Consider the following 25,229-nt stretch of genomic DNA (forward strand, 5'->3'; position numbering starts at 1 on the left):
TGTGCACAGATTGTAAATCAGTCCTCCCAAATAGCGGAGGCTAGCCTGTGAATGTTGTAGTGGATTGAAAAAGTGTACGAAGCATTTTATGAAACTGAGGTGTGGACCAAGTAGCTGCTTTGCATATGTCTTCTATTGTAATGTTCACCCAGGAAGACCATAGAGGCTTCTTTCTTCAGAGTGGAGTGGGCTCTAGGAAGAGCGGGCAAATTCCTCTTACCTTTAGCATAGCATGCCTAGATGCATTTGATGATTCATCTAGCAATGCCTGACTTGGATAGAGCCTTCTCTTTGTGGGGTTTGGAGAAAGCGACAAAGAATTGCTGTGTTTTTCTAAATGGTTTAGTTCCCTCAATGTAATACACGAGGGCCCGCTTTACAACTAAAATATGGAGAGCTCGTTCTGCAACAGAATCAGGTTGAGAGAAAAAGACAGGAAGTTCAATACGTTGGTTAAGGTGGAAGGGAGATACCCCTTAGGGAGAAATTTGGGATTGGTATGAAGGACAAACCTATCCCTATGTACTTGGAGGAATGCTTTTTCTCAGGGTTAATGCTTGCAGCTCACTGACATGTCTGAGAAAAGTGAAAGCAACAAGAAATGCCACATTCCAAGAGAGGAAGTAAGGGGCAGGAGTGGAAGGGCTCAAATGGAGGACCCATGAGCCTTGTAAGTACAATGTTGAGGTTCCACGTCTGTGCCGGAGGAACCAGAGGAGGAATGACCGTTTTGAGACCCTCCATGAGAGCTTTAATTACTGGAATCCAGAAGAGAGAGAGATGTGTTGTCTATGTTGAATGTAGGCAGCCACAGCAACCAAGTGAACATAAAGGGAAAGCTAGACCAGAAACTTGCAGATGTAATAGGTAAGAACCAATATCCTGCACGGTGGCTTCAAAAGGATCAACCTATTTTGAATGACAGCCAGCAGAAATCAATAGCTTATACAATTCTGATTGGGGTAGCGTTAATATCGACCGCTAGAAAAGAAATACAAATTTCCCAACAAGATTTCTAGGGTGTCTGGTTCCCAGTTAAAACAGATTATAATTGATAAAACACCATAGAAGGGAATATTTGGTTTTCAGTAGAAACTGGAAAGCACTGGATTTTGCTGCACTTATTCTGTTTGACACCAGAGGGTATCAAAGCAGTAAAAGTGCTGCCCCCTATGACCTGCTCGAGCCACGGTAAGCCGCTTAATATTCAAATGTCAGCATTCACTTGGTCCAGGACCACTAGGACCTACTTAATTCCTGTTTTAAGAGCCTAGCTAACCTCATATGGCTTCAGACCAGTGTTCACTGAATGTTGCTGTGTAGTGGCCAGCAGGTTTGCAGTTGAACTCTGAGTAGTGTCTCAGTCCAGAGCCGCCGGCACCTCCATGATGTCATTTTCCTTTACTGACAGCTTTCTAGAGTTTTGTTTTCTCACAGCCCAGGTATCAGGATTTGTGGGAACAAAGATCACTGTGCAGTCAGGCAACTCCAGAATCAATATCCTCCTATAAAACACTGCTGCCAGCTCTCCTGTTCCTAGGTTTACTTCTAGGTGTTCAGAAAAGGATGCCTACATGAGCCACATCTTCCGATACAGAAGAATCACAGGCCATATTATGAACTTCCTCTGTACCCATGAGCAGGCCCCAGAATGGATTGCGTGCCAGATTTTGGTGCAGACAGGTTTGTCTTTAGCGAAATAGTAGCACATCCTTTGCGAAGCCGAGGAGGAAGCAGGTTTAAATAAGCCGAGCTTGGTCAGCACTGCAAGTCAGGCTGACTGGTCCCATAGCAACTAGTGTACAATAGAAATTTAAAACAGAGGTGAAAACAACACTACACTGGGGCAAGGATGCTCCAAATCAGCTTTGTTGGCTTCTATGTTGAGTACTGAGAGAATAAAACGAACATACATACTGGCAGGGACATTTCTACTAATTCACATGGTAGGAGTTGGCTACCTCCTTCTTTCCACTCTTTATCTACACCCTAAGGAAACAGGAGATGAATATTTGGAACAGGGGGTGCGGGGGTGGAGGTATGTCTAGCATTTCCAAAATGTCAACATCAACATTCAAGTATTACTAGTGCTATAAATAGACAAGCACACCAATTCTGTGCAATTGTTGCACGATCTGCCATAAAGGACACATATGACACCCAAAACCTCATCTTATGCCAAACCACACCTATTACCCATGACAAAAGCAGTTCTTAGAACCCTCTGCCTCTGTATTTGAGCACATATTGTCCAAGGACTATACTGTTACTACAGAAACCACATGACTAATGAGGAGGAGGAGCTATGAAAGAAACTCTCTCACCATGCCCTACTCTAAATCTCTTCAATAATGGTTATGCATTCATAGGGCTTCTTATCGATGCACTTCTGCACAAGAAAACTAAGGTACAAAACTGTCCTTTGTTGTCCTTATGTACCTGATCCTGCAACCCACCAACACAGTCAAAACAAAACCTACCTCTGATCACTCAAACCAAAAATGTATAGCAACTTCAAGACCAACCTCAATGACCACCTAGATTAACTACACATAAATTCTGCTGCAGGTAGTCTCATCTACAAGATCATCACAACAGTGGTCACTACACACCCTCGAGAAAAGCATAAGAAGGTCCCACAATAACCATCAAGATCAATAAACATGTAACAGTAGCTCAGTCAGAAACCCAAAAAATGCTTTTTGAAAAATAAATCTGCAGATTTCTCTGAACCTTTAGGAAGTACACTTCAGTTTCTTCAAATCTATTGTTTAAGCAAAAAGTGACATATGTTTTAGACACTTTGTCAACCAGTTCAACTCAATCCTATCTGAAGTATCTTTCACACAGGGTATCAAAATCTGAGAACTATTCTCCCCTCAACCTTCTACATGCTTCCAGTCACACAGGGCTCCCACCCCTCGTCAACATCTACGTTAAGCCACTGATGTGCAAACCACGGGCCAACAAAGTCAATTGTCATTTTCTAAACTACTCAAATGATTCAATCCTGAATTAAATCTACCCATCTATTCAAATAGGTCTAAAATTAAAATCCTAGAGCCCGGTCTGCCTTAACTCTACATTAAATTTTCATCATCAATACAATACACTATATTTTCTTCAAACCTCACAATTATACAACACATCATAACACATCTGACAGGTGAGTATATACATTTGAAATAACACATCTGTGCTCTAACACCATCCAATTTCTTATTTGTATGCCCTTATTGTAATACAAGGTTTAATCAATGTACCACTGCACTTTGATTAAAGCAAAGTAATCGGAGAGAGCAAAAGAAAACATATTGTACTGCGTATGAAAGCTGACTTTTTACCTGAACCATTCTGAAGATCATTATTCAAACTAAATATTGAGGACAACTCTTTCAGTGTTCATTTGTTTAGTTTTCCCAGATTATTAAGCATTACACGTTTGCAAGGGACATCATACTTTTAAAATAACATTAATTTTGGCAGACCAGGAGGTGCTCGGTTACTACACATTTGCTCTTCGGCACCTTGATTTAAAACAGCATTTTATTACAGGGCTTTCCGTCTGGATGATCATGGAAATATGCTAATCATATGTCTTCTGCCAGCTCCTTTGGGAAAGCAAGATATGTAAGTCATGTGAGAAATCGAACTCTTATTTAACCTCTGTATACAGGGAGCAATATTAAAGACCTCTTTCTATCAAATGAAACAGCTGTTGCCATCCTCCACCATCAGAACCACTGCATGGCTCAATTGTTAACGTCCTCCTTGTCTACAATAAGTCTCTCTACTCCAGCCAGTGACCAAACCAACTGAAAAAGCTTAAAAGAATTAAAAATACTCAGCTAACCCTGAAACAATAATTCAAAGCTAAATTGAAAATCATCATCTTCTAAGCAGCCTCATCCCTCTTGCATTCGGACTACCACTATTCACCTACCAAGTCTATTTTTGCCCTAAGTACCCTATGTTTTCGGCTACTTTGTAGCCTACCACTAGCTTTGTTTGCCTACCACCACCATGGTGGGATCACTGCAATTAGGTTTTCCACTGATCATTAAACTACCAAACACATACAATGTAACTGGAATACACATGACAGTACAGAAACACAAAGAGACAATGATAGAGGCACTGATAACCAAGGGAAAGCATGGATACGAAGGCACATAGACGGAAGGACTCCGGCACAAGTTCTCCAGTGTCATGATAAAGGGAGGGGAAAAAGGACCAAGGGAACATGAATATAATCAACTGAAATCCTTTGCAACCAGCAGCTATTGAAATTTCAAGCCATATGCTCTGCTTTACAAATTCACTCTCAAAAACGACAGGCACATTCATTTTATTGCTGACAGGGTGCATCTAGCAATTAACCTTCTTGTACAGTGACCATCAAAGAGTCTAAGCCACATACAACATACTGAAACTAAGTAAAGGTTTTCATCGGCAGGACGTTCAAATTGAGCATGGAGAAGATAGGATGGGAACCGGCTACCACCTCAGGAACCAGGTTTTCGATTTCAGCGCCAAAAGGCAAGAATTAAGAGTTTTGCCAGTTTCCCAAGTTAGGCTAGTGACAGCAGGAAGCGGTCTGAAAATATCAGTAAGTTAAAGAATAAAAATCTGTGGTGGCCTTCCTGGGCTTAGAAGAAGTAGAGTACAATGCTGACCGCCCCAAACCTCTCCCTAAATGTCGTTAAAGGAAGTGAAGTAAAAACAGAACTCTTCTGCTTGTCCAATCAGACTTGATAAGATCACTGCCTACCTAGGTCATGAAATGCCTGCATTTGGATTTTTATTTTTAACAAATATGTCACAAGGAATTAGTTACAATATCACTTACAGTTTCAAACATAAAGACTTTGTACAATTGCACGGCTTCCTTGGTCGATTCGCAGACTCAGATGAAATTATTCTGAAAAAGAGTAAAGAAACCGAAAAGTTAGGTTTGGTTTTCTGACTGTTAAATCATTTGAGCATTAAATAACATCTTAAGCCTTTCATATGCTTTATGGTGGACCATACACATCAGAACACAATATGGGTGTACATTTAAAGGATTGCAAAACTGGAAAACAACCAGCCAATACAACACCCCTAGCATTGCTAGCGATTGTCTTCCCTCACTTTTGTGCAACTTGTGTTGCAAAAGATATATATTTGTAGAGCTTAATTTGAGTGCCGGTGAGGAACATCAGCACTTATTTTATCTATCAGATATTTCCTGAGTGCAAGAGAAGGAAAGATCCACAGATCGGAAAGACTGAGGAAATTAAAGATGGCAAAATCCTCACAAACAGAAAGCAGGAACCAGCAAAAAGTGATAAAAAGGGACAAAGTGTCTGGTAGTGGATCAAAGACTATCAGCCTTGGTATTCGGCGCACCAACTTAATTGCACTGGCGGCGGGCTTCCGAGAAGAGCTTCAGGTATCGGCACTCTGTTCACGAATCAAGCACTGCATACTTGAAACACTAAGACGTGAACAAGCCATTGTCCATGCTCTAGAGATAGTAGCCACTTAGGACAGCCATATGGGGTGACACAAAACGATGAGCTATTCCAGTTCAATGGAAATCTAAGTTTACTCTACATGCCAAAATACAATGGACTATTCATTTTGGGAGGGGGGGTGGGAGGACTTGACCATCCTATTTCCTTCAATGACATACTGCTCAACTTGGGTGTTAGCAACAAGCATGAATGACACTTGCTAATAAAAGGCCACAATAGGTTGGTTATGTGTGGCAAACTATATTATTCAATATAGACCAGTAAGCTTCATAAACTCAAATAATTCAGAAAACACAATCAAGTACATTTAATGACAGAAATCATGTTCACAAGTACTTTAACAAAACCAAATGTACATATGGTCTTAAAAATAAACATATCTAAATACTTACCCATTGTATGGTACTCGCGCTTGAGTCTGAATGCTGGAATTTCCGGTGAAACTAGTATTGCTTGCTATGGACACATAGGATGACTGCTGCAACTACATTTTATAGAGTGGGGGAAAAAAATCAATGTCACGACATTTCAATGGTACGTATCAACCATATCAATTGAAATTGGTGTAAGCAAAGTTGCTGCATTTGTTTTGTTACCACTACATTAAAAACATTTTCTAGAGATTAAGTGAACATTATTGTTGAAACAAGTCAATGATTTTTGTCAACTCAGGCAACAAAGTAAAGCAGCATGCTGAAGTAATTGGTTGTTGGTCTGGCTAGATGGCCCCGCTTTTTGCTAGACCTATTGATATAAATACAACTTCTGATGTATTGATATTAATACAGGTTTCTGATGTAAACTGAACCCTAAATTCTTTCCTCGACTCCTTTCACGATACCTGTAACCAAACCTACTCCTCTGCATTCATTTCCCTGATGGAAAGGTTACTAAATAACAGTTCTTGTTGCAGAACACATTTTAAATATATACCATTTTTATTTTCAAAAACTCTTTAGAGGAAATATGCTTCTAAGAGGCCATGTTTTTGTCAATTTTCAAACCATGGCAACTGGAATTAAACTGAAGTCCTGTAAAGGGCATGGGAATTTGACACTACCCCTTTTAAGGATACTCAGAGTTTCACAAGCCCAGTGCACGACTGAGACGGGCAGTCCATTTTTGATGAGCACGACAAAGTGCACGACAAAGTAGGGTTATAACTGCTAAAAATCAAACTAAACTTGTTTAAACAGAGAGGAGAGTGGGGTTTTCATTACTTCAAAGAAAAGGCACATCATGGAGAAGCAGAATGACCAATGATTCAGTTATTTCTTAATCAAGGGATTTTCTTATTTGCTCATGTTGTTGAACAATAGGACAAACGCATCTCCACAATCACACAGATGTGTAAAATATGTTAATTTTTTTCTACAAAAAAGTAAGGAATAAAAAATAGCAGGTACATCACCTCATTCTAAGTGAGGGCTAATAAAAATAACAGGAAGAATCTCTATGGGGTTAAAAGGAGTTGAGTCAAATTAGCTACTCTTAAAACAGGAATGGTATAAGGGAGTCCTGAAACTCCTGTAACTGAAACTTTGTTATCTGTCTGCACATCATCAACATGATGTGCATTGGCTAGATGAGGGGGATAACTGGGAAAAGATATTATTGAATGTTTCACATTTGAATGGCACTCTGGAGAACTTACAGATGAGGGGACGGTGGGGTGTTGAGGGGACGGTGGGGTGTTAAGGTGGCGGCAGGCAGTGTGTCTGGCTCAAATGCCATATATTATTCAACATGTATGCAGAGTATTGGATCATGCAGTTGAAAGAGTTAATAAGTGCCCACCATTCGCATTTGGCTTGTGTATATGACGTATATGCTCCTTTGAACATATTTCTAATATTTTATCTACAGATACATTGAGAGGGGCACACTGTCTAACACTGTTTGACCTTTACCCGACAGACAGATTTGCGCCTTTTGTGGAGACCAGTAAGTCATATGGGACTGGAACTGAGGCTGAGGACGGACAATTTCTAAAATACAATAAAATTGCAGTAACGGTATGCAAAATATGGCCGATGTTCACAGACGCTCCAGAACCCACACAGATAATGACAGAAATGCCAGCGTTGTCAGGAGGTAAAGGAAAAAGATGAACCTATATACAGCACTAACAGTAAACAAACCCAGGACAAGATTGAAGGCATTTGACAGATGGCAAGAGGTTCTTGATGAACCACTTACGCATAAGAAATGGAATAGAGCCTGCCTATAGGTAAAGACAGCGTCTACCAATGCCAGGTTTTCTCTTGTGCAATATAATAATTGTATATGACCTACTTGACTGCCATTACACAAAACAAAATATGTCCAACACGTGCCTTGCACTGCCCTAGATGCCCGACTACAGAGACTGGCTAAATTAAATTATATGGGATAGCACGGATTGGGATTAACAAGCCTATAACATTCATAATAAAACAATGTTTATTGGGGCTTTATTGCAAGGAGGCTAAAGGCCGTCTAAGTAGGAAATTTCTAATGCTGCGTACCATACTTGCAAAAAGATGTACTGCTATGCAGTGGCTAAGTGCTAAGAGACAAACTATTGGCAGATGGTAAGGATATGGTGAAATGGGCTACGTCTAAAGAGATCTCCAGGAAAAAAAAGAGGCGAGTTGAAAAATGATTTGATGATCTGATTTATGGGCTAATACTTTACAATGACTGAATGATCCCCCTGACACTAGGCAGCCTGAATAGGTGGTGTGGGATGAAAGGATTTTGGAGTCAGCTATTCATGGAGGTGCATGGTGTTGTTCACTACCTGAAGAGGCCAATGGCTGGGATTGAAATTGCGGACTAGTCTTATATGTGTTGGTGATATAGGGAGAGGGCCCTCTAAAGGAAGGAAATGTGGGGGGTAAGATGGGGCTGAGCGATCAAAAACTAAATATGAGCTCTGGTTAAAAAACAGAACCTCGGAGAAGGAGTGTTCGCGGTCAGCATTTGATTGTTTTGTTTATATGATGTTGAAGGGATGGGTCCAGGTGAGGTACTAGAGATGTGTAAAATCTGGCATGCAGAATGTTGAGTGGCGGTGGTAGGTTACCAATGAAACAGTTTCTGGTGGGGCGCTGTCATATGCATTGGCAGTTTGTCTGCTTCCATGAAAAGTTGCTTGCTTGTTAAACCTATTTATATAAAATAATAAAAACAATTAAAACAAAACAGGAAGAAATAAAAAAAAAAGAGGTAAACAAGTTGCAGAAATACTTAAGAAACGGACAGTACTGTAGTACAAGTCAATGCACTAAAGTTTGCAATAAAATGTGCACTGATCACCAGTAGGGTGTTGTTGTTAATTTCACAAAGCGATGCAAAAAAGTGATGGTTGGAATGCTTGAATTAATGTCAGCCACTAATGAACACTGGGGGCCGCAGCCCAATCCATAGTTATTTTGCACACCATGCCACCTCAGTTGGGACTTAACCATATGCAAATCAGTTTTGACACTGCTTCAATGGGAACAGTCCAACCCGAACTGCCAGTGGCTGAGATTAATTTAAGCATTCCACCCATCACTTTGTTTTTGAAGTCCTACGTGTGAAGGGTAGGTCCAGACGTGGGTTCCTTGCTCATTAAAACAAAGCTATGCCTGGTTGAAGAGCCCTAGTAAGGGCGAAACCAGTCCTGGGCTGCTAGCGTTCCAGTTTAGGGAGGACCTGGCCTAGCAGTTCGGGGTGGACTGATCCCATTGGAGCCTGGTCAAGACTGTTTGCATAAGGCTGGGTCTAAACTGAGGTGGCATGGTGGGCGAAAATCTATGTGTTGGGATGTCGCCCAAGCGACTGCCAGTGGCTGAGATTAATTCAAACTTTCATTCATCAATTTGTTTTTGAAGCCCTAGGTGTGGTAAATTTCAGCACCTAGGACATCTCGCAAGGACAGCAAAGGCTGACTTACCTCTTGGGGAATGAGATTTGTGGTTGTCCCTGTAAAGAGATCTAATGGCATTTTGATAACAAGCAATATTGCAAAATTCTATCCTCCCAGCCACATACTGAATGAACATGCTAAGCCGGTAATGGCCCACTCACGTTTGACAAATATCATTGATTTCCAAAAATCTTTTGTTTTTACAAAGGGTTCTTTTTAAGCTGAAGGTAAGCAGAGAATACTGTTTCGGAATGAATGTGGACCGGTCTAATTTATGTATGCGTTGAAAAGGGACCACATACATTAGGACAGGACCATCTTTAAAGGTTTCCTGGCAGGAGGGAAAACTTTGACCTGTGAAAAAATCTTTCTTCATAATTATAGTGTTGTTGAAAATAATGTCAGAGAAAGACTTTGTGACATGCTCTATTAGTAGCCAAATGTATGGTTTTAGAGGAAAACTGGAGGCCACATTTATGCATATAATAACAGGCATTACAACCACCAAACACAGAACATCTTCACCTTAAGGACTTACTTTGCTTACTACAAGATGCTCATGCAACAGTAGGAGGACAGAAATGTCCATTATGCAGACAGAGAGGAATGCTACTTCCTCAACGGTACACAGCCATGTCGGATCATGCCTGAAATCCTAGACGATAGATATGGCTGGCCTGTAAGCCTCCAGCACAAGAGTGGTATAAGAGAATTGATATGGAAAGCTACAAGCAATGATGAGCCTTCTTGATTTGTCCTGCTGCAACTTGGCCAGTGACTGAATTACTGTAATAGCACACAGAACTTCTTCTGGTCAGTCTGTCAAACTGGCATTTCCTTGGAATTCTCAAGAAATATCTCAAGTTTGCATTTCTTACATTAGCATTCTTCCAGGAGATAACAGACAATCTATTCTGCAGCCATGGAAAGTTGATGGCCTTTATATAGAGATTCCAGGCTAGGTGCCAATGCAAACAATCTGAGCCTCCTGCAAGAGGATTCTGGGTCTTGCTACTCTAGTGTTGTTCAAATAATACATCATAGGGACATTGTTCCTTTGAATATGTATAAAGATCAATGTTATGTTCGCCATTAAAAATTTCAGAGCTTGCAGCCAAAATATGTTTATATCATATGGCTTCTACCAAAGACCATGTGACTACTATGTTCCTTGTACAGTCACAGCTCCCATGGGAGGGTCACAATCAAAGGATCTGTAATGAACAACTGTGGAGGGAGGAATGTCTGAAAGACTACCCCATCGAAATGTATTTTCTCCTCCACCATAAACTGGAACAGATAACTGCAGTCCAGGAAATTTTAGGCATAAGCTCCCCATATTATATATCTGTGCTACCTGTGTGTCCAGAACTAATCACAAATTCAGCATTGGCAGTACCTGATCGATTGCGAATCAGTCAAGTTTGGCAACATTTGTATATAACATTCTGTGTTCTATGAAGATCTTTTGCCATGTTTTGACTGAGCTGGCTTTAATTAGCCAGTACTCCAAGAATGATTATAACTATATCCCATGGGTTTGTTGGAAATCTACCACTAATCTCATCACGTTAAAACAGCATGTGGAAAATGTTAAAGCTCAATCATAGAAACCTGTAACGGTAATGTTGACTGCAAATCTTAAAGAACACAGCCCTCGTTTCTTTTAGAAAATAAATACCTTAAAGGCGGCTGTATAGATACGTTTATGGTGCGCAGTCAATCTTACGGATATCATTATTAGTAAATCTGGACTGTTCCTATTTGAATGCATTTTTGCAGTCTTTAGATGCATTATGGACAGACACTATTTTGACTTTGCTTTCTGACAAACAAATAACATTAATAAATTCCCATGTAACTGTGGTGTTTTGGAACTTACCTTTTTTTCTTTAGCAAAGTCTAACCATACTGTGTGGGAAGGTCGCTGATACTGATCCTCGTATTGTGGCACTGAGCAGCAAGAGCAGGCTAAGTCACTGTCTGGTGCTTGCTGTGAGTTCTCACACAACAATTGATGGTAAAGGTTTTTCTCTGGTCCTGTTAGTCCATTTTTGTCTCTAACTGAAGACTAGTTATAGTTGCAGCTTTTGGTAGTGTCATTACTTCTGCAACAAAGGCCTCTTAACTCACTAGTTATTTGAGCTACCTTATAGGAAACTCCCTTTCTTTCTTGTAGTCAAAGGTCTCATGGGATTCTTCATCAGCAAAGTACCAATCGAATGAAAAGGCAGAAACGTTGAGGTTCGGATTACTTTTTGCAGATGCGCTAGGGGTAAATGATTTAAGATATAGCAATGCAGATCATAAGTTCTTCAATGGTAGTCACAAGAAAGCTCTGCTAAATACACTTCTTACAAAGTCTTCTCTAAACATCCCCACAAATTGCTGCATTTAATCCAAACACACAGTCATTGTTGCTAAGGAGGACAGTTCAACTCGCCACTCAGTGTTTTTACACCCTTTAGAAACATTTCTTGCTTGTATACTCTTTTAGGTCAAGCATGATAATGCCACCTTGAAACTTTTGTGAAAGGACGAAACTCTTAATGAGCACGCAGGAATATTTTCCACCCAAAAACAAGGGATCTTGGTTCAGAGTTTTCCATTTCCAGTCTTGTTTCTTTCAATAATTATGGACCTTGTCAGAAAAATATCCTTTGATGGTTTAAGAAAACCTGATACATTCAGGGATGAGTGTTCTTACATGAGGATTTCACTTTAAGTCTCAAGTATGACCAATGCCTTCCTTAACAGAACTGAACTTGCTAACTACTTTGTTGGCGAGTTTGTGGAATGTTCGCTGGGGAAATTCTCAACAGGACGAACTTGAAGAGTGTATGCTCCACAGTCGATAGTGTATGTATTCGGAGTGTCACACTGTTTTTATTTCCCTCAACTTCGAACTCATGATATATCTGCACCAATCTGGAGCTCTCCACTTGCCAAGTCTTTCTTTCTGGTGTAGCACTGCTCTAGGACACCTATGTGGATTAGGCACTGCTGTAAGCAACGATTATACTGCAATAGAGAGTAAAGGCTATGGCTGTAAAAAAATAAAAACGCCACGGGTCATCTTCATGAGTTATTAACGACTGCCAACCCTCAGCAGGACGCTACGCCTTCACCACTGGCCATGAGACAGTCATTCTCTCTTCCTCTCCTCAATTATTAGCTTGACGTGTTAGAAGTCCGATTTCAAATTACCATTCTCAGTGAAGTAGCCATTACTGTTGGACAAGTCAGCAGCAAGGCACATGAAACAAAATGATATAACTCTGTATATTTTTTGGGGGTGACAGAAATGATGGTGGTGAATGTTTCTTTCACTTACCCAACAGGCACTTCTGCTGGAGTAAGATCCAGAAGAAATCTGGTCCTTTTTCTTCCTCACAGTGTCTTGGTTCACCCTAAGGTAAACAAAGAGCTGGGTCCGGGTGTCTGATCTCTCCATGGTGCTGTGTCCGGAGATGTGGAGATGGGCTTAGTTTTTGGTGTGGTACCATAGATAGTTGCAGCAGTGTGGTGTACCACGGTTGTCTGGCCCAAGTTGGAGCTACTAGAATGAGTGTTAGGGAATATTGCTGTAGCTTGCGTATCACTAACGGAAGTAGTGGGAGAGGAGGAAAAGCGTACGCAAATTTTCCGGACCAGTTCATCCATATCGCATTGCCTTTGGACAGCGGGTGTGGATATCTGGCGGCGAAGTTTGGGCATTTTGCGTTTTCATGGGTTGCGAAGAGGTCTATCTGAGGTTGTCCCCACATTTGAAAGAAACGGTTGAAGAACTTGTGGATGAAGTTCCCACTCGTGGATCTGCGGTGTCTGTCGACTTAGCAGATCTGACATGGTGTTTTGCACTCCTGGAACGTGTTGGGCTAAGAGGAAGATTTTTTGTGGTATAGCCCATCTCCATATCTGCTGTGCTAACAGAGCTGTAGAGAGTGTGTTCCCCCTTGTTTGTTTATGTAGTACATGGCTTTCATATTGTCTGAGTGGACTAAGACAGCTTTGCCTGATACTTGTTTTGGAATGCTTTTAGGGCTAGAAAAACAGCTAGTAACTCCAAGTGGTTGATGTGGAGTAACTTTTGTTGCGGTGTCCACCTGCCTTGCATGGTGTGATGCAGTAGTTGAGCTCCCCAGCCGGAGAGCGATGCGTCAGCTGTCAGGATTATCTGAGGAACTGGCTCTAGGAACGATCGGCCCTTTGAAAGGTTTTTGGTGCTCCACCATTGCAGAGAGCGATGAGCCCAACTGTCTACCAACACTAGGTCTGTTAATTGACCACGAGCCTGGTTCCATTGGCGTGCTAGGCACTCTTGAAGTGGACACATTTGCAGTCTTGCGTGAGGTACTATAAATATGCAAGATGCCATCATTCCTATGAGCTGCATGAACACGCGAACTGGAAGCGAGTGTTGCAGTTTGAATTTTGTTAGGAGAGTTTGTACACTTGTTATCCTGTTTGGAGAGGGATAGGCTAGTGTTAGTTGGGTGTTTATTGTAGCGCCGAGATATTGTTGTATGTGGGACGGTTGCAGATGTGACTTGGTGTGATTTACTGTGAATCCCAAGTCATGAAGCAGTTGAATAGTAGCGCGAGTGTGTTGTACACACTGGCTGTATGAGCTGGCTTTTATGAGCCAGTCGTCTAGGTATGGGAAGACGTGAATATATTGTCTTCTTAAGTGTGCTGCTACTACTGCTAGGCATTTGGTAAACACCCTTGGCACTGTTGTGACTCCGAATGGGAGCACTTTGAACTGGTAGTGCTGCCGGTCTAGCACATATCTGAGATATTTTCTGTGCGCTGTGTGGATGGGAATGTGGAAGTAGGCGTCCTTGAGATCTAGAGTGACAAGGAAGTTGTTTTGTAACAGGAGTGGAAGGACTTGTTGGAGTGTGACCATATGAAAATGATCTGACTGTATGTAAATGTTTAGAGGACTGAGGTCTAGGATAGGTCTTAGAGATTCGTCCTTCTTTGGGATTAGAAAATATAGGGAGTATACTCCTTTGTTTTGCTGATGCTTTGGGACTATTTCTATTGCAATTTTCTGCAGGAGGGATATTACTTCCTGTATGAGCAGTGTTAAATGTTCTTGTGACATTGGACACTGCTTGGGTGGTATGTTTGGGGGGTGGTTGTTAGTTCTAGACAGTAACCTGATTGAATTATTTGAAGCATTGATGTGATGTTTTCCCAGGCTGGTAGGCATTGTTGTAGTCTTCCCCCGACAGGAGTGGAATGGGACAGGGGAAGGGAAGGGGAGTCATTGGACAGGGGTAGAGGCAGAGCGGGAGTTGTTGTTTTTACCTCTGCCTTTGTTATTGTTACCCCTGTAACCTCCCCTTTGGTAGCCCTTACTATATGTGAATTGTGTAGGGGTTTTGTATGAGGTAGAAGGTGTCTCTGAGGAGTATCCCCTGGTGGCGCCTCGATAAGATGAGCGGCGAAATGAACGTCTGGGAGCTTGCGACTGCAGGGCTCCCATAGATTTGGCTTTATCTGTATCCTTTTTCATTTTTTCAAGTGATACATCTACATTGGGTCCGAATAAGTGTTGCTCATCGAAGGGTTGATTAAGTATAGCACTTTGAACTTCAGGTTTGAACCCTGATATGCGTAGCCAGGCATGTCTATGTAATAAAACACTGGTGTTAACTGACCTGGAGGCGGTGTCCGCTGCATTAAGTGCACACCGAATAGAGGTGTTTGTAATATTTTTCCCTTCTTGAATAAGCTCATTTGCTCTATCTTTGTATTTATCAGGGAGGTGTCGCATTAGTGATTCTAATTAGTCATAATGTGCCCTGTCATATTTGGCCAATAATGCTTGTGTATTGGCAATACGCCACATGTTTGCTGCTTGAGACGCAGTTCTTTTCCCTGATGCGTCAAGTAGCTTAGACTCTTTATCTGGTGGGGCAGCTTCACCTGATGTTTGTGAGTTTGCTCTCATGCGTGCGTTGGAAACTACAAGTTCTGACTGGGTCCTTGAAAACTTCAGGAGCATGCTTAATCACTCCTTTAAGCATTGGTAAAAGGGATGGGGACCTTTGTGCATTATCAAACGTATCCATTAGAAAGCCTTCATCTACAGGGTTTGTATGCAGATCTACTCCATGATATTGCGCGGCTCTGTGTATCAACTGATTAAAACCCATAGTGTCTTCTGGTGGGGAAGGCCTTGAGGGGTATATGTCATCTTGAGGGACATTTGGGAAGTCTGGGGTGTTATAATCATCCCACGGGTCAGGTGAGCCTGGAGGAATAGATGGATCATCTATGTTAGCCCCTATATCATCAGAGTTATCATCCCTATTGTCATCGTCTGGTATGATAGAGGATGCAGGGGAATGTTGTAGTAGGGGAGCAGGTGGTGATGGTATATGTAGAGGAGGAGGGGAAGGACGTTTTAAAGGCGAGGTAGCCATGTCCTTTTTCTTTGAATGAGGAGCTGGCGCTAGTGCATGCAGTGGTCGCTTTTTTGAAGCTAAAGTTAGCTGCCCAGTGATAGGGTATTTAGCTAGAGTCTTTTGTGCAGGGTCTGGATGAAATAAGTCCTCTGCAGGAGGCCGATCTTTTGGTGCGGAGGGAGGCTTCGGCACCGAAGCGGTTTCTTTTGGTTTTTTGGCAATGTCCTTAACCGGAGAGTCTTTTTCGGCTTCGGTATATTTTTTGGATCTGATGGTTTTTGCGGTTCCGGTGGTCTTTTTGAATCTGAAGTGGGTTTGTTTGGTTCCGACCTGGGTTTCGGTGCCGAAGGAGTAGCGGTAGGCTTCGGCGCCGGTGGTTTGGATGTCGACGGGGCCGGCGATGTTGTCTTTTTCGGTGCCGGTAGGTGTGTGCCGGCACCGTGGGAAGGCCGACTCGAGCCCGAGTCGCCTGAAGGCTTAGTTAGCTTCTTAGCCGGGACCGAAGGTGGGGCAGTAGAAGCAGTGTGTCGGTGTGCACCCGAGCCCGAGGGCGAGGTTGTGACCGGGGCCTTCTTTGGATGTGTCGAGGAAGGGTCGGGGTCGACGAGCTTACTTACGACCCGCTGTGCTGGAGTGATGTCCTCGACTTCTGAATCTTCTGCCTCAGAGTTGCTGTCGACGTCGTGTTGTTCTGGGACGTCGACACCTTCTTCAAAGATGTCGTCCGGAATCGGAGCTGAAGTTCGAGCCATTGTTCTCCTAGCTCTTCGGTCCCGGATAGTCTTTTTGGAGCGGAAAGAGGCACAAGCGGAACAGTCTCTGGCCTCGTGCTCCGGGGAGAGGCAAAGGTTACACACTTCATGAAGGTCGGTGTGGGGAAACTTCGATCCACATTGAGGACACTTTTTAAATGGCGTCCTTTCCATGAGCTGGAGTCGAGGCCTAGTTAGGCCCGAAGGCCGTCAACGATGACCGGAATGGAAATCTTCGGTGTTGAAGAGTAGCGTCGACTGGGAAAGCGTTCAAAACTGATTTTCTGTAAGTTGGTGAGGATTGCGCGCTGAAGGAAATTGGTTCCAACAAGGAGCGATGGAAACACGTCTGAGCCCGGTGGTGGAAAAAAACAATCTGGGGATGGAGCCGATGCCCATGCGCAGTATAATCCAAAGGAGGAGTCACCTATCCCGTGACTTCCAAAGACTTTTCTACAACAAAACAAACTGCAAACATCCGGGCCAGCTACGCACAGTGTGTAATCTGCAGCTCATATGCCTCGAACATAATGTTTTTTCCAAATATATGCTTTTAACAATCTAGAGTGGTTCATGACTGTGCACTCACATCATCCTTTCGTCCGCTAATGTACATTTCTTTGAGATTTTGCTTCATAGTACATCCCACAAACACAAGCTTTCTCCTACACCATAGCCAGTCCCACACCCAACTGCGAACGGAGGGGGTTATGCGTGAGGCTACCTACCCCACAGTGTAAAAAATTATAGTTACAAAAACGTCAACCAAAAGAAAAGTAATTTCGGCCTTTGGGAGAGCAGAATCTCAGAACTATGACATCTTGTGGTGAAAGCCAGTAATCCCTGGAAGTCACAAAGCCAATCCACCCGCTTTCAAGTTAGTTTCTTGTTTGACACAACTTGTTTTTTTGCAGTACCTTACTTTACATCCAAAACCATGTGTCTGTTGACAAATCAGACATTAAAACATTTGCTAAAAATTTGAATGCTTTCAATAATTATAAAATATGAATACATTCCACCATACACAAAAACACTGATAGCTAATTTAATACAAAAAGCTTCTACAAACTGTCTGAAACAATATAACCTTGTACAAGTGAGAATTTAAGGACTACTGGTGTCCATCAGAAATATCATTAGATAGATAACCAACATTGGACTTACAGAATAATTGGTCAATTCAATCAACAGAATTGTGAGCTAGCGCCTTGACAAGCCAGGCTACTGGGAAATTGATTGTGGAAGAAACTGTAAGGGAAAGAAGAACCTGAAGGGGCTCAAACGGCTATCAATATGAATGTGTGTACGAATGTATGTATGGTACTTACATGACGGGACCCCATGTCAGAACCAGAAGAGAACTGAATTTGAACCCAAATTTGATTTCAGTGTTAAAGGAGTCATTAGAACATGGCTATTTAGAAGTAGACCCTTGTAAGATATGCAAACAGGTGCTTTGTGATACTTTTCATTCAAGTTAGATCCAAACCCAGAAAGATTCTGGTGAATTTGCAGACTTACTAAATGAAACAGATCATTTTGCTGTTAGACTTTAAGTGAAAGTCATTAGTATAGATAATCGAAAAGTACTGAATATTTGCAAGGTTACAGATAACAAATGGCAAGAAAAGGGGATATTCTGGCAACCCAAAAAGATGTGTGATCAATTTTCATGTCCCCATAGAATTAAAGACCATGCAGAAAAAGAAGACACCTATTGAAAAGAATGTGTAGGCTCCAGACCATTTCCTCAAACAGTGGGGAAATGTAAAGAGGATCAAAGACGCAAGAATGTTGTATAATGCTTGGCCCCAGCAATGAGAGAGAATTTGAGCTCTAACAGATGCTCAAGTGATGCCAATCAAGGGTAGTTCTATCACATGATTTTTGGGTGTGGAGAGACAGTGGTTGGAACAGTAGCTGGGAAATACATCCATGCCAGATTTGTAGAGCTGGAGGCTTTTTTCATGTTTGTTTTATTTTTTTGTCGGTATTGCAACTCTGCATCTTCATAATTTATAGAAATGTATGCATCTGTACATATTTGTGTTATCATGCCCGAACAATCACCCACCTATTTCTGACAGCAATACTGAAAATGGTACAGTATAAAGTAGTTCTTGTTGGAATACAATTGCCATGCAGACATTTGTAAAAATAATATTAGTATTTACCAGCAGCGAAGACCAAAAATCCAGATATCTTAATCCTGAAAAGTAACCCATCCTTCTCGAAAGTACAGAAATTTTACACTTAGTTAGGTGATATGATTAGTCTAACTTAAACATTTGGTGATCTTGATTATTATGAGGTTGACAGCTCAAGTTATTGAAGCCATGGTAATAGAGGCTGGCAGATTGAACAACTGTATACCTAGAAATTGACGCTAATGTCTGGTCTCATTTTAATTTGTGGTTCCTGTGAGAGGGGGACCTACTCACTCTATGATATGATGACAGATCTGGCTATGTTCCAAGTCCTTTATTTGGCAGGTGCAGATCATAGTACTCTATTTTAAGCCCACATTTTTCAAAAACATTACTTAATATATAGTTATTAGGAACTTTAACAAGAGAGCAGCAGTTCAACATTTGTTGGATATCTTTTCCTTCACATTATATCTGAAGAGAAACAAATGAAGAAATTTAAGAATTTACTCTGCGCCTATAAAGGTAAACAGTCCTCAGGGACTCGCTATTTTCTACCTCACTCTTCACTTCTAGGTCACATAATAGCAGCACGTTATCTTTATTGTTGGCTGAGAATTCACCTTTAGAAATGTGCTTGGAATTGTTCACTAATTAAGTGAATAATCCAGATAAGGACAGTGAATCGACAGACAGGGAACATCAGCAGAAGCAGGATTTCCACCAGGTGATGGCAAATATTATTTTCAACATCTGGATCACTTCTTGTGCAGTCACCTTTTAGACTATGAGGATCTTCTTAAGGGTCAAGGAGGAAAGGCTATGAATACAAGCCCTTAACTGCCAGAACCTGAGAAAAGATGGTAAGCTGGGAGGTTTAATGAGGACACAACAGGTGTGTGATACAAAAAAGTAGAGACAAATATGAAGGGGAAGAAAAGAGGGGTGTTTCTCACAAGGACAAACAACTCATTTCAGGGACTCCAATCAAATTGACAAAGCAATCCAGATGAATTCAGTGTTCATTTCCTGCAAGACTTAGCCAAACCAATAGAGAGAACGGATGATAAAAAAACATTTACATGCATGAATGCTCTTCTTAAGATGAACTGTGGTTTATTTCTGATGCAAATGTGGAACTGTTGGAGGAATAAATTATCTCAAAAGAACAAATCAGGTTTGAATTTAGGTTCCACATCAGGTCTCAACACTGTGCTTGTACAGGTGGGTATCCATTTGCTCCACTCACCTTCGCAGAGGGTCTTCAATGAGACTACTTAAACAGGAAAGGTACCCAAATCTTGAGTTTGGGCCATAATATTATCAATATTAAAACTTGGATAGTGGAACAACCGTGTGGTTCACATCACTCTGTCTCCTTAATGTGGACACAGAATGGTTTCTAAATTATCATCTGCACAGTATGAATGAGCTCTAAATTCATAGAGGCAACACTTTACAAGATTCGGACACTGGATCCAAAGATGACGACAAAAATCCTTACCTGGGTAACATACTGAGCAGGAAGAACAGCATAACCGACATTTCCAGTCCCAGGTGCTGGTGCCAACACAGTGCCCGGAGGAAGGTTGGTGAGGTTCGGTTGAATTGGTGGTAGTTGTGTGGCTGGCATAATAAGTCGCTGTTGTGGTTGGCTTGTAGTAACAACCTGTGGAGTTGAACTGATGGGTTTGGGAGCCACCTACAAAACAAAATTATTCTAGGCATTTAAATTAATTCTATAAAACGCCCTGCTGGCTCTTCAATTACTGGGTTAACAAACAAAGAATTCAAAACATTTGTTTCTTGTCCTGACTACATTTATTCCTTCAAATTCATAGACTATGGTAAAAAGCAACCTAGTCACAAGAACTTTACTGGGAAAATATAGATAATCAGAAAGGGTCTGACGTGTACTTGTAGACAGCCCAGGGGACAAGACCGTGTTAGGATTTCACAAAATTTAAACAGCCCTCATTCATGTCTGTTGTACACACATTTATATCATACATATATTAAATGTGGAAATCATAAATGCTACACTGTGCTTGATACTAGATGATCCTTAGTACTTGAATCAACAGTTACCAAAGACCTTCAAATAAGATGTAAAATAGGAACAAAATGGAACTGCTTCATAGTAAGAGACTGTAAAGTGGTTAATGCATACAAAAGCTAGATAAATGTACAGCATGATAAGGAATAGATTATCTTTTCTCTGAAAGAGCACACTATGAATGATCAGTGTTCAGATCACCTCTACTGTCAAATTCAAACGCTACCAAAACATGGAAACTTTTAATCGCAATCAAAATTTATTTCAGAACCACAAGAATAGGACCTTAAATTATTTTAAAAAATCCTGAGTACCAAACTACCTGAAAATAAAGAACCCGGAAACTCAAAATAGACAGCTTAAAATATATTAATGGTGAAAGTAATAAACACAGTTATTTATAAACCTACAAAAAATGTTCTGTATATCTTTAAGCAATGTTCTGAAACATTGCCGGAAATAGAGCCCCCCCCCCCACACATTAAACAATAAAAATCATGCAAGACTAACAAAATGCTGTAAACTTTGTGTTAGAAGTAGAGTCAGTGCCGGCAAAACAAATACTCAAGACCGAAGTGAGCTATGAGACAAAGATCCCATAGGCTGTAAACAAACAAAACCAGTCTCAGGAGTCAGACCAGGGCTATGACTGAAGACTATTCAGTTGTCCTTCCATTCTGAACAGAATATCCTCATTATTTTTGTAGTTTTGTATGCAAGTAGATTGTCATGTCAAAGTGAATGACAGCATGGTGTCACCAGAATAGTAGAGTTGGTGATCAATTGAATCTTTAGTTAAGGAGGTACTGGAGTTCAACACCTAAAGATGAAAATCCCAGCTGCCACAGTCTGGCTCACGGAGACAACTAAATAGGTTGAGAAGGTGCCTTCGTAATCAGACAGGTGCAAGCTTATCATCTAGGTTATTTATTATCGACAGAGCACATCAGGAAACTGGCAGATCACAACTGTATACACTAGCTAATGAGGAGGACTGATGTACTTCATCTATTTTTCACTATTGGGGTAAAGCCGCTCCCAGTCCTAGTAATATTTTCTGCAGCTCAGTGTTCCTGACAATCTTCCAGTGGTTCTTAACCTTTCGACTCCTGTGGACCCCCACGTAATCATTACTGAAACCTGGGGACCCCAATGAATCATTATTGGAATCCATGGACCTCCACTGAGTCATTATTAGAAGCCAGGGACCCTAGCCTAAGCATTTCTTTTTTTATATTTCTTTTTATTGATGACATCTTGTAGTAAGGCTTATAGGTCCATTGTCAACAGTTGCTAAATTAGCATGAGCTTCGCTGCCATGAACCTGCTTTTGCGCACAACACTGCAAGCATCTATTTCGCAATACTTATTTGTGCCCCTTTTACACATGAGAACTGTCTGCTTTGCAGGTTCTGTGCTGTGCTCTGAGGTTTAGTCTTCACACGATGTTCAAGGTTAAACAACAATGTCCCTTGTTATTCTGTTCTGATCTGTCCTTCGCACATAGACATAATAGGCTACACACAGCTCCACCACTGGAAAACGTGTACTTTAATATTGCAAACTCAAGCTGTTTTCACACACACGGAGAGACACCTTTCCAGAGAGAAGACCCGTATTTGTCCTGCAATGTGAACATTTCATCTAGGCCTTGAGGTATGGGGGTGTCTGCGGACAAAGCCCAGAGGTCTTCTGTTTTATAATAAACTATCTCTTGTCACGGGGAGGGTGGTTAGGTCGTTCCGTCCTTTTCCATTGTTTTCTATAACATGACATCCCCGTTTGTATTCTATGGAATTGTAAGAATGAGGACTATGTTGTGTTTATGCATTCTGCTGCTAGATTTGGCTCGTGTACTGCACCATAGAGCGCGTTAGTTGAAATAAACATTTTAAACTATACTGCGTCTCTGATTACTCGCATTGTGGACAAGTATGAGTGGTTAACCGAAAGAGTGTCTGGCTCTCGCGATTCCCAAGATAGAGTTACGTGGTCTGGGTTGTCTAATCATTGGTAGCTTTGCTGTAGACGGAGAACGAATAAGACATTTAGCTAGTCGGTGTTGGACCTGGCCCTTTTTGGCAGGTTGACCCCGAAACATTTTGCTTTTGCCTAGCCTGTTTCTGTAACCTGGTATTGGTGATTTTAGGTCTCTGCGCACTTTTTCACTGTGGTTCAGTGTAAAGTGCATGCGCTCTCTGTGTGTGTGTGGTGAGAGTGACCTGCCCTCCCATAGGAATGCATGGGGAATATGTGTGACCATGGTAGTTCCTGATGTGTGGGGAGTGCAGGGTCGAGTTCGGTATGTGCGAACTCGTGAGATTAAATGCTGCGCAATGATGTATGCGGCATGATTGTGTCTAGTGTGGAAATGCCACTTCTAGATGTTGGCATGTTAGTGTAATTTGTGTCTGGCGTGTGATTGGCTGGAGCTGGCTGGTGAGCCTGGCTACAGGAGTCAGGATGGGTCTGCCCCGGTGGTGAATGGAGAGATTAGCATGCTGATGTGAGGGAGGGGTACACCTGGGACCTGAATAGGGCTGGTCCTTCCCTCCACAATGGTGGCTCCACCCCCTGTGGTGCGTCTGATGTCCCTAGCCTGGCCAGTGAAAGGGAGTTCCCCATAACCAGTTGTAGCTGGTTCTCACATTGCCTGCACCTTCTAGACCAAGGACTTTGCTGTATAAAAAGGGTGCTGTGACACCCTGAAGATGTTCTTGTTGCCGACTTGAATCTGCCAGGGACGTGCTGCTGCTGGGGCCCAGGGGAAGGCTTGCCTCCCTGGGCCCTGCCCAGCCCCTGGATGCCTGCAGGAATTTCCTTGATGGGGAGCTGGGTTGCTCCCTCTTTTCTGCCCAGGACTTCTCTTGGACCTATTGCGGTGTTTACCATTGCCAAGGCTTGTTGTAGCCTACCAGCGCCTAGGGAGGGCTCTAGCGTGCTTATTTCCAGTTTGCCCAGCTGAGGGAGAGCGTGGGCTTCGTGGCGTGGGTGCCTGCCCTGCTTTGTAGCCAAATTTGGAGGGAGCATACCCCTCATGGTGTTTTTTTCTCAATGTGACCGCGTGGTTGGTGCTGAGCGCGGGTGCCACCCCGCTTATTTGATTGTTTAGACGAGGGTGCCCACCCCTCCTGTATGCCCGAGATCACCGCCGTGGCCCTCGCGCCATGACCAGGAAGTCAGGCACCGTAGAGCCGGACGCGGGGCGGGACTTCCGGTTCTCGGAGGAAGTCCCGCCCGCTGCTGCGCTCTAATTGGCCAGTGCGGCCGGCAAAGGAGAAGAAGTTTGAACCTGCCCCGCAGGGCTCCCGTATGCCGATGGGAGCCCTGCACACTGCCCGGGAGGAGTGCTGCCGCAGCCAGCGAGGCTCTCCAGAGTGAGGGAGAGCCCTGCAGGCGCCACGGATGTTGCGGAGACGCGGCGGGGCTCGAAGCACATTGCCGGTGCCTGCCCCGCCGCGCAACAAAGAGGGAGGCCTGCACCAGAAGGTTGATTTCCGGCGGGGCTCTCCTAGGAGGAGGGATAGCCCCGCGTGCCGCCCAAGTGAAGAGAAGACCGCGGGGAAGTGTCGGTGTCCGCCCCAGCCCCCGAGAACACCGGAGTTGGCAAGGGCTGGGGGGGGGGGGGGTCGGGTGTCTCCGGGTGTACCTTGAGAGGGCCCGTCCAAGCCGGGCCTGTGTCCTGAAGGGAGGGCCGCTCTAACGATAGGGGCATTACGATTTTTAAGAGCCTACGCGTGGCTCCAGTTTTGGGGGCACTTTTAACTGTTTAGAGAGCCTGTGTGGCTCCGACTGGGTCATATGTGTTTGAAGGGCCCAGGGGGGTCCCGAGGGCCAGAGGGGCCCGTGTTCTTGCCCCTGAGGGCCGCAAGTTCTAGGGAGCAGGGTTGTTTCAGGAGCCTCGGTAGCTCCCCTGCCCCCCCCCCCCCCCCATTAGTGTTTCAGAGCCAGAGGGCTCCAATGCACATTTGTTTCAGAGCCACATGGCTCCAACGTTTGGGGACAACTTTATTTACAGAGCCCCGTGTGGCTCTAGCCTGCGCATACTTATTTTAGCACCTGAGTGGCTCCCTGGGGGCACCGTTATTTAAGACACCAGTGTCTGGGGGCCAGTGCTCTGTCTATGATGGGCGCACAATTCGTTTAGGAGCTGGAGTGCTCCTAGTGGCATGTTTTATTTCCAGAACCTAGAGTGGTTCCAACATGTGGCGCAATTTGCTTTAAGGGCTACTGAGAGCCCATGCCGCAGTTTTTCTGATTTCTCAGCTGCCCAGTAAGTAGTGGGCAGCTGCACCGTTTAGGCGTAAATTGGAGTGAGAGTCCCTCAGAGGGACAGAAGTGGCACGGAGGTGCCAGGCCTTCTACCGCAGCGCAGCACTTAGTGCCAGCTGCAACGTTTAGGCCCTGTTGTTGTTCCCAGCTGCCCAGCAAGTGG

At 43.0% G+C, this 25,229-nt stretch overlaps 1 protein-coding gene across 1 annotated transcript in view; it reads right to left on the reverse strand.

Moving 5' to 3' along the window:
* Positions 1-25,229, reverse strand: part of LIN54 (lin-54 DREAM MuvB core complex component) — a 427,221-nt gene that overhangs the window by 75,135 nt on the left and 326,857 nt on the right. The window contains exons 8-10 of the mRNA XM_078676187.1: positions 20,243-20,440; positions 5,912-6,003; positions 4,850-4,921 (exon numbers count right to left, since the gene is read on the reverse strand). Of these exons, the coding sequence (XP_078532313.1) occupies positions 4,850-4,921; positions 5,912-6,003; positions 20,243-20,440 (362 nt within the window). The remainder of the gene's footprint in view (positions 1-4,849; positions 4,922-5,911; positions 6,004-20,242; positions 20,441-25,229) is intronic.

Source organism: Lissotriton helveticus, chromosome 2_1 (assembly GCF_964261635.1).
Source record: "Lissotriton helveticus chromosome 2_1, aLisHel1.1, whole genome shotgun sequence".
In the NCBI taxonomy this organism is placed as follows: domain Eukaryota; kingdom Metazoa; phylum Chordata; class Amphibia; order Caudata; family Salamandridae; genus Lissotriton; species Lissotriton helveticus.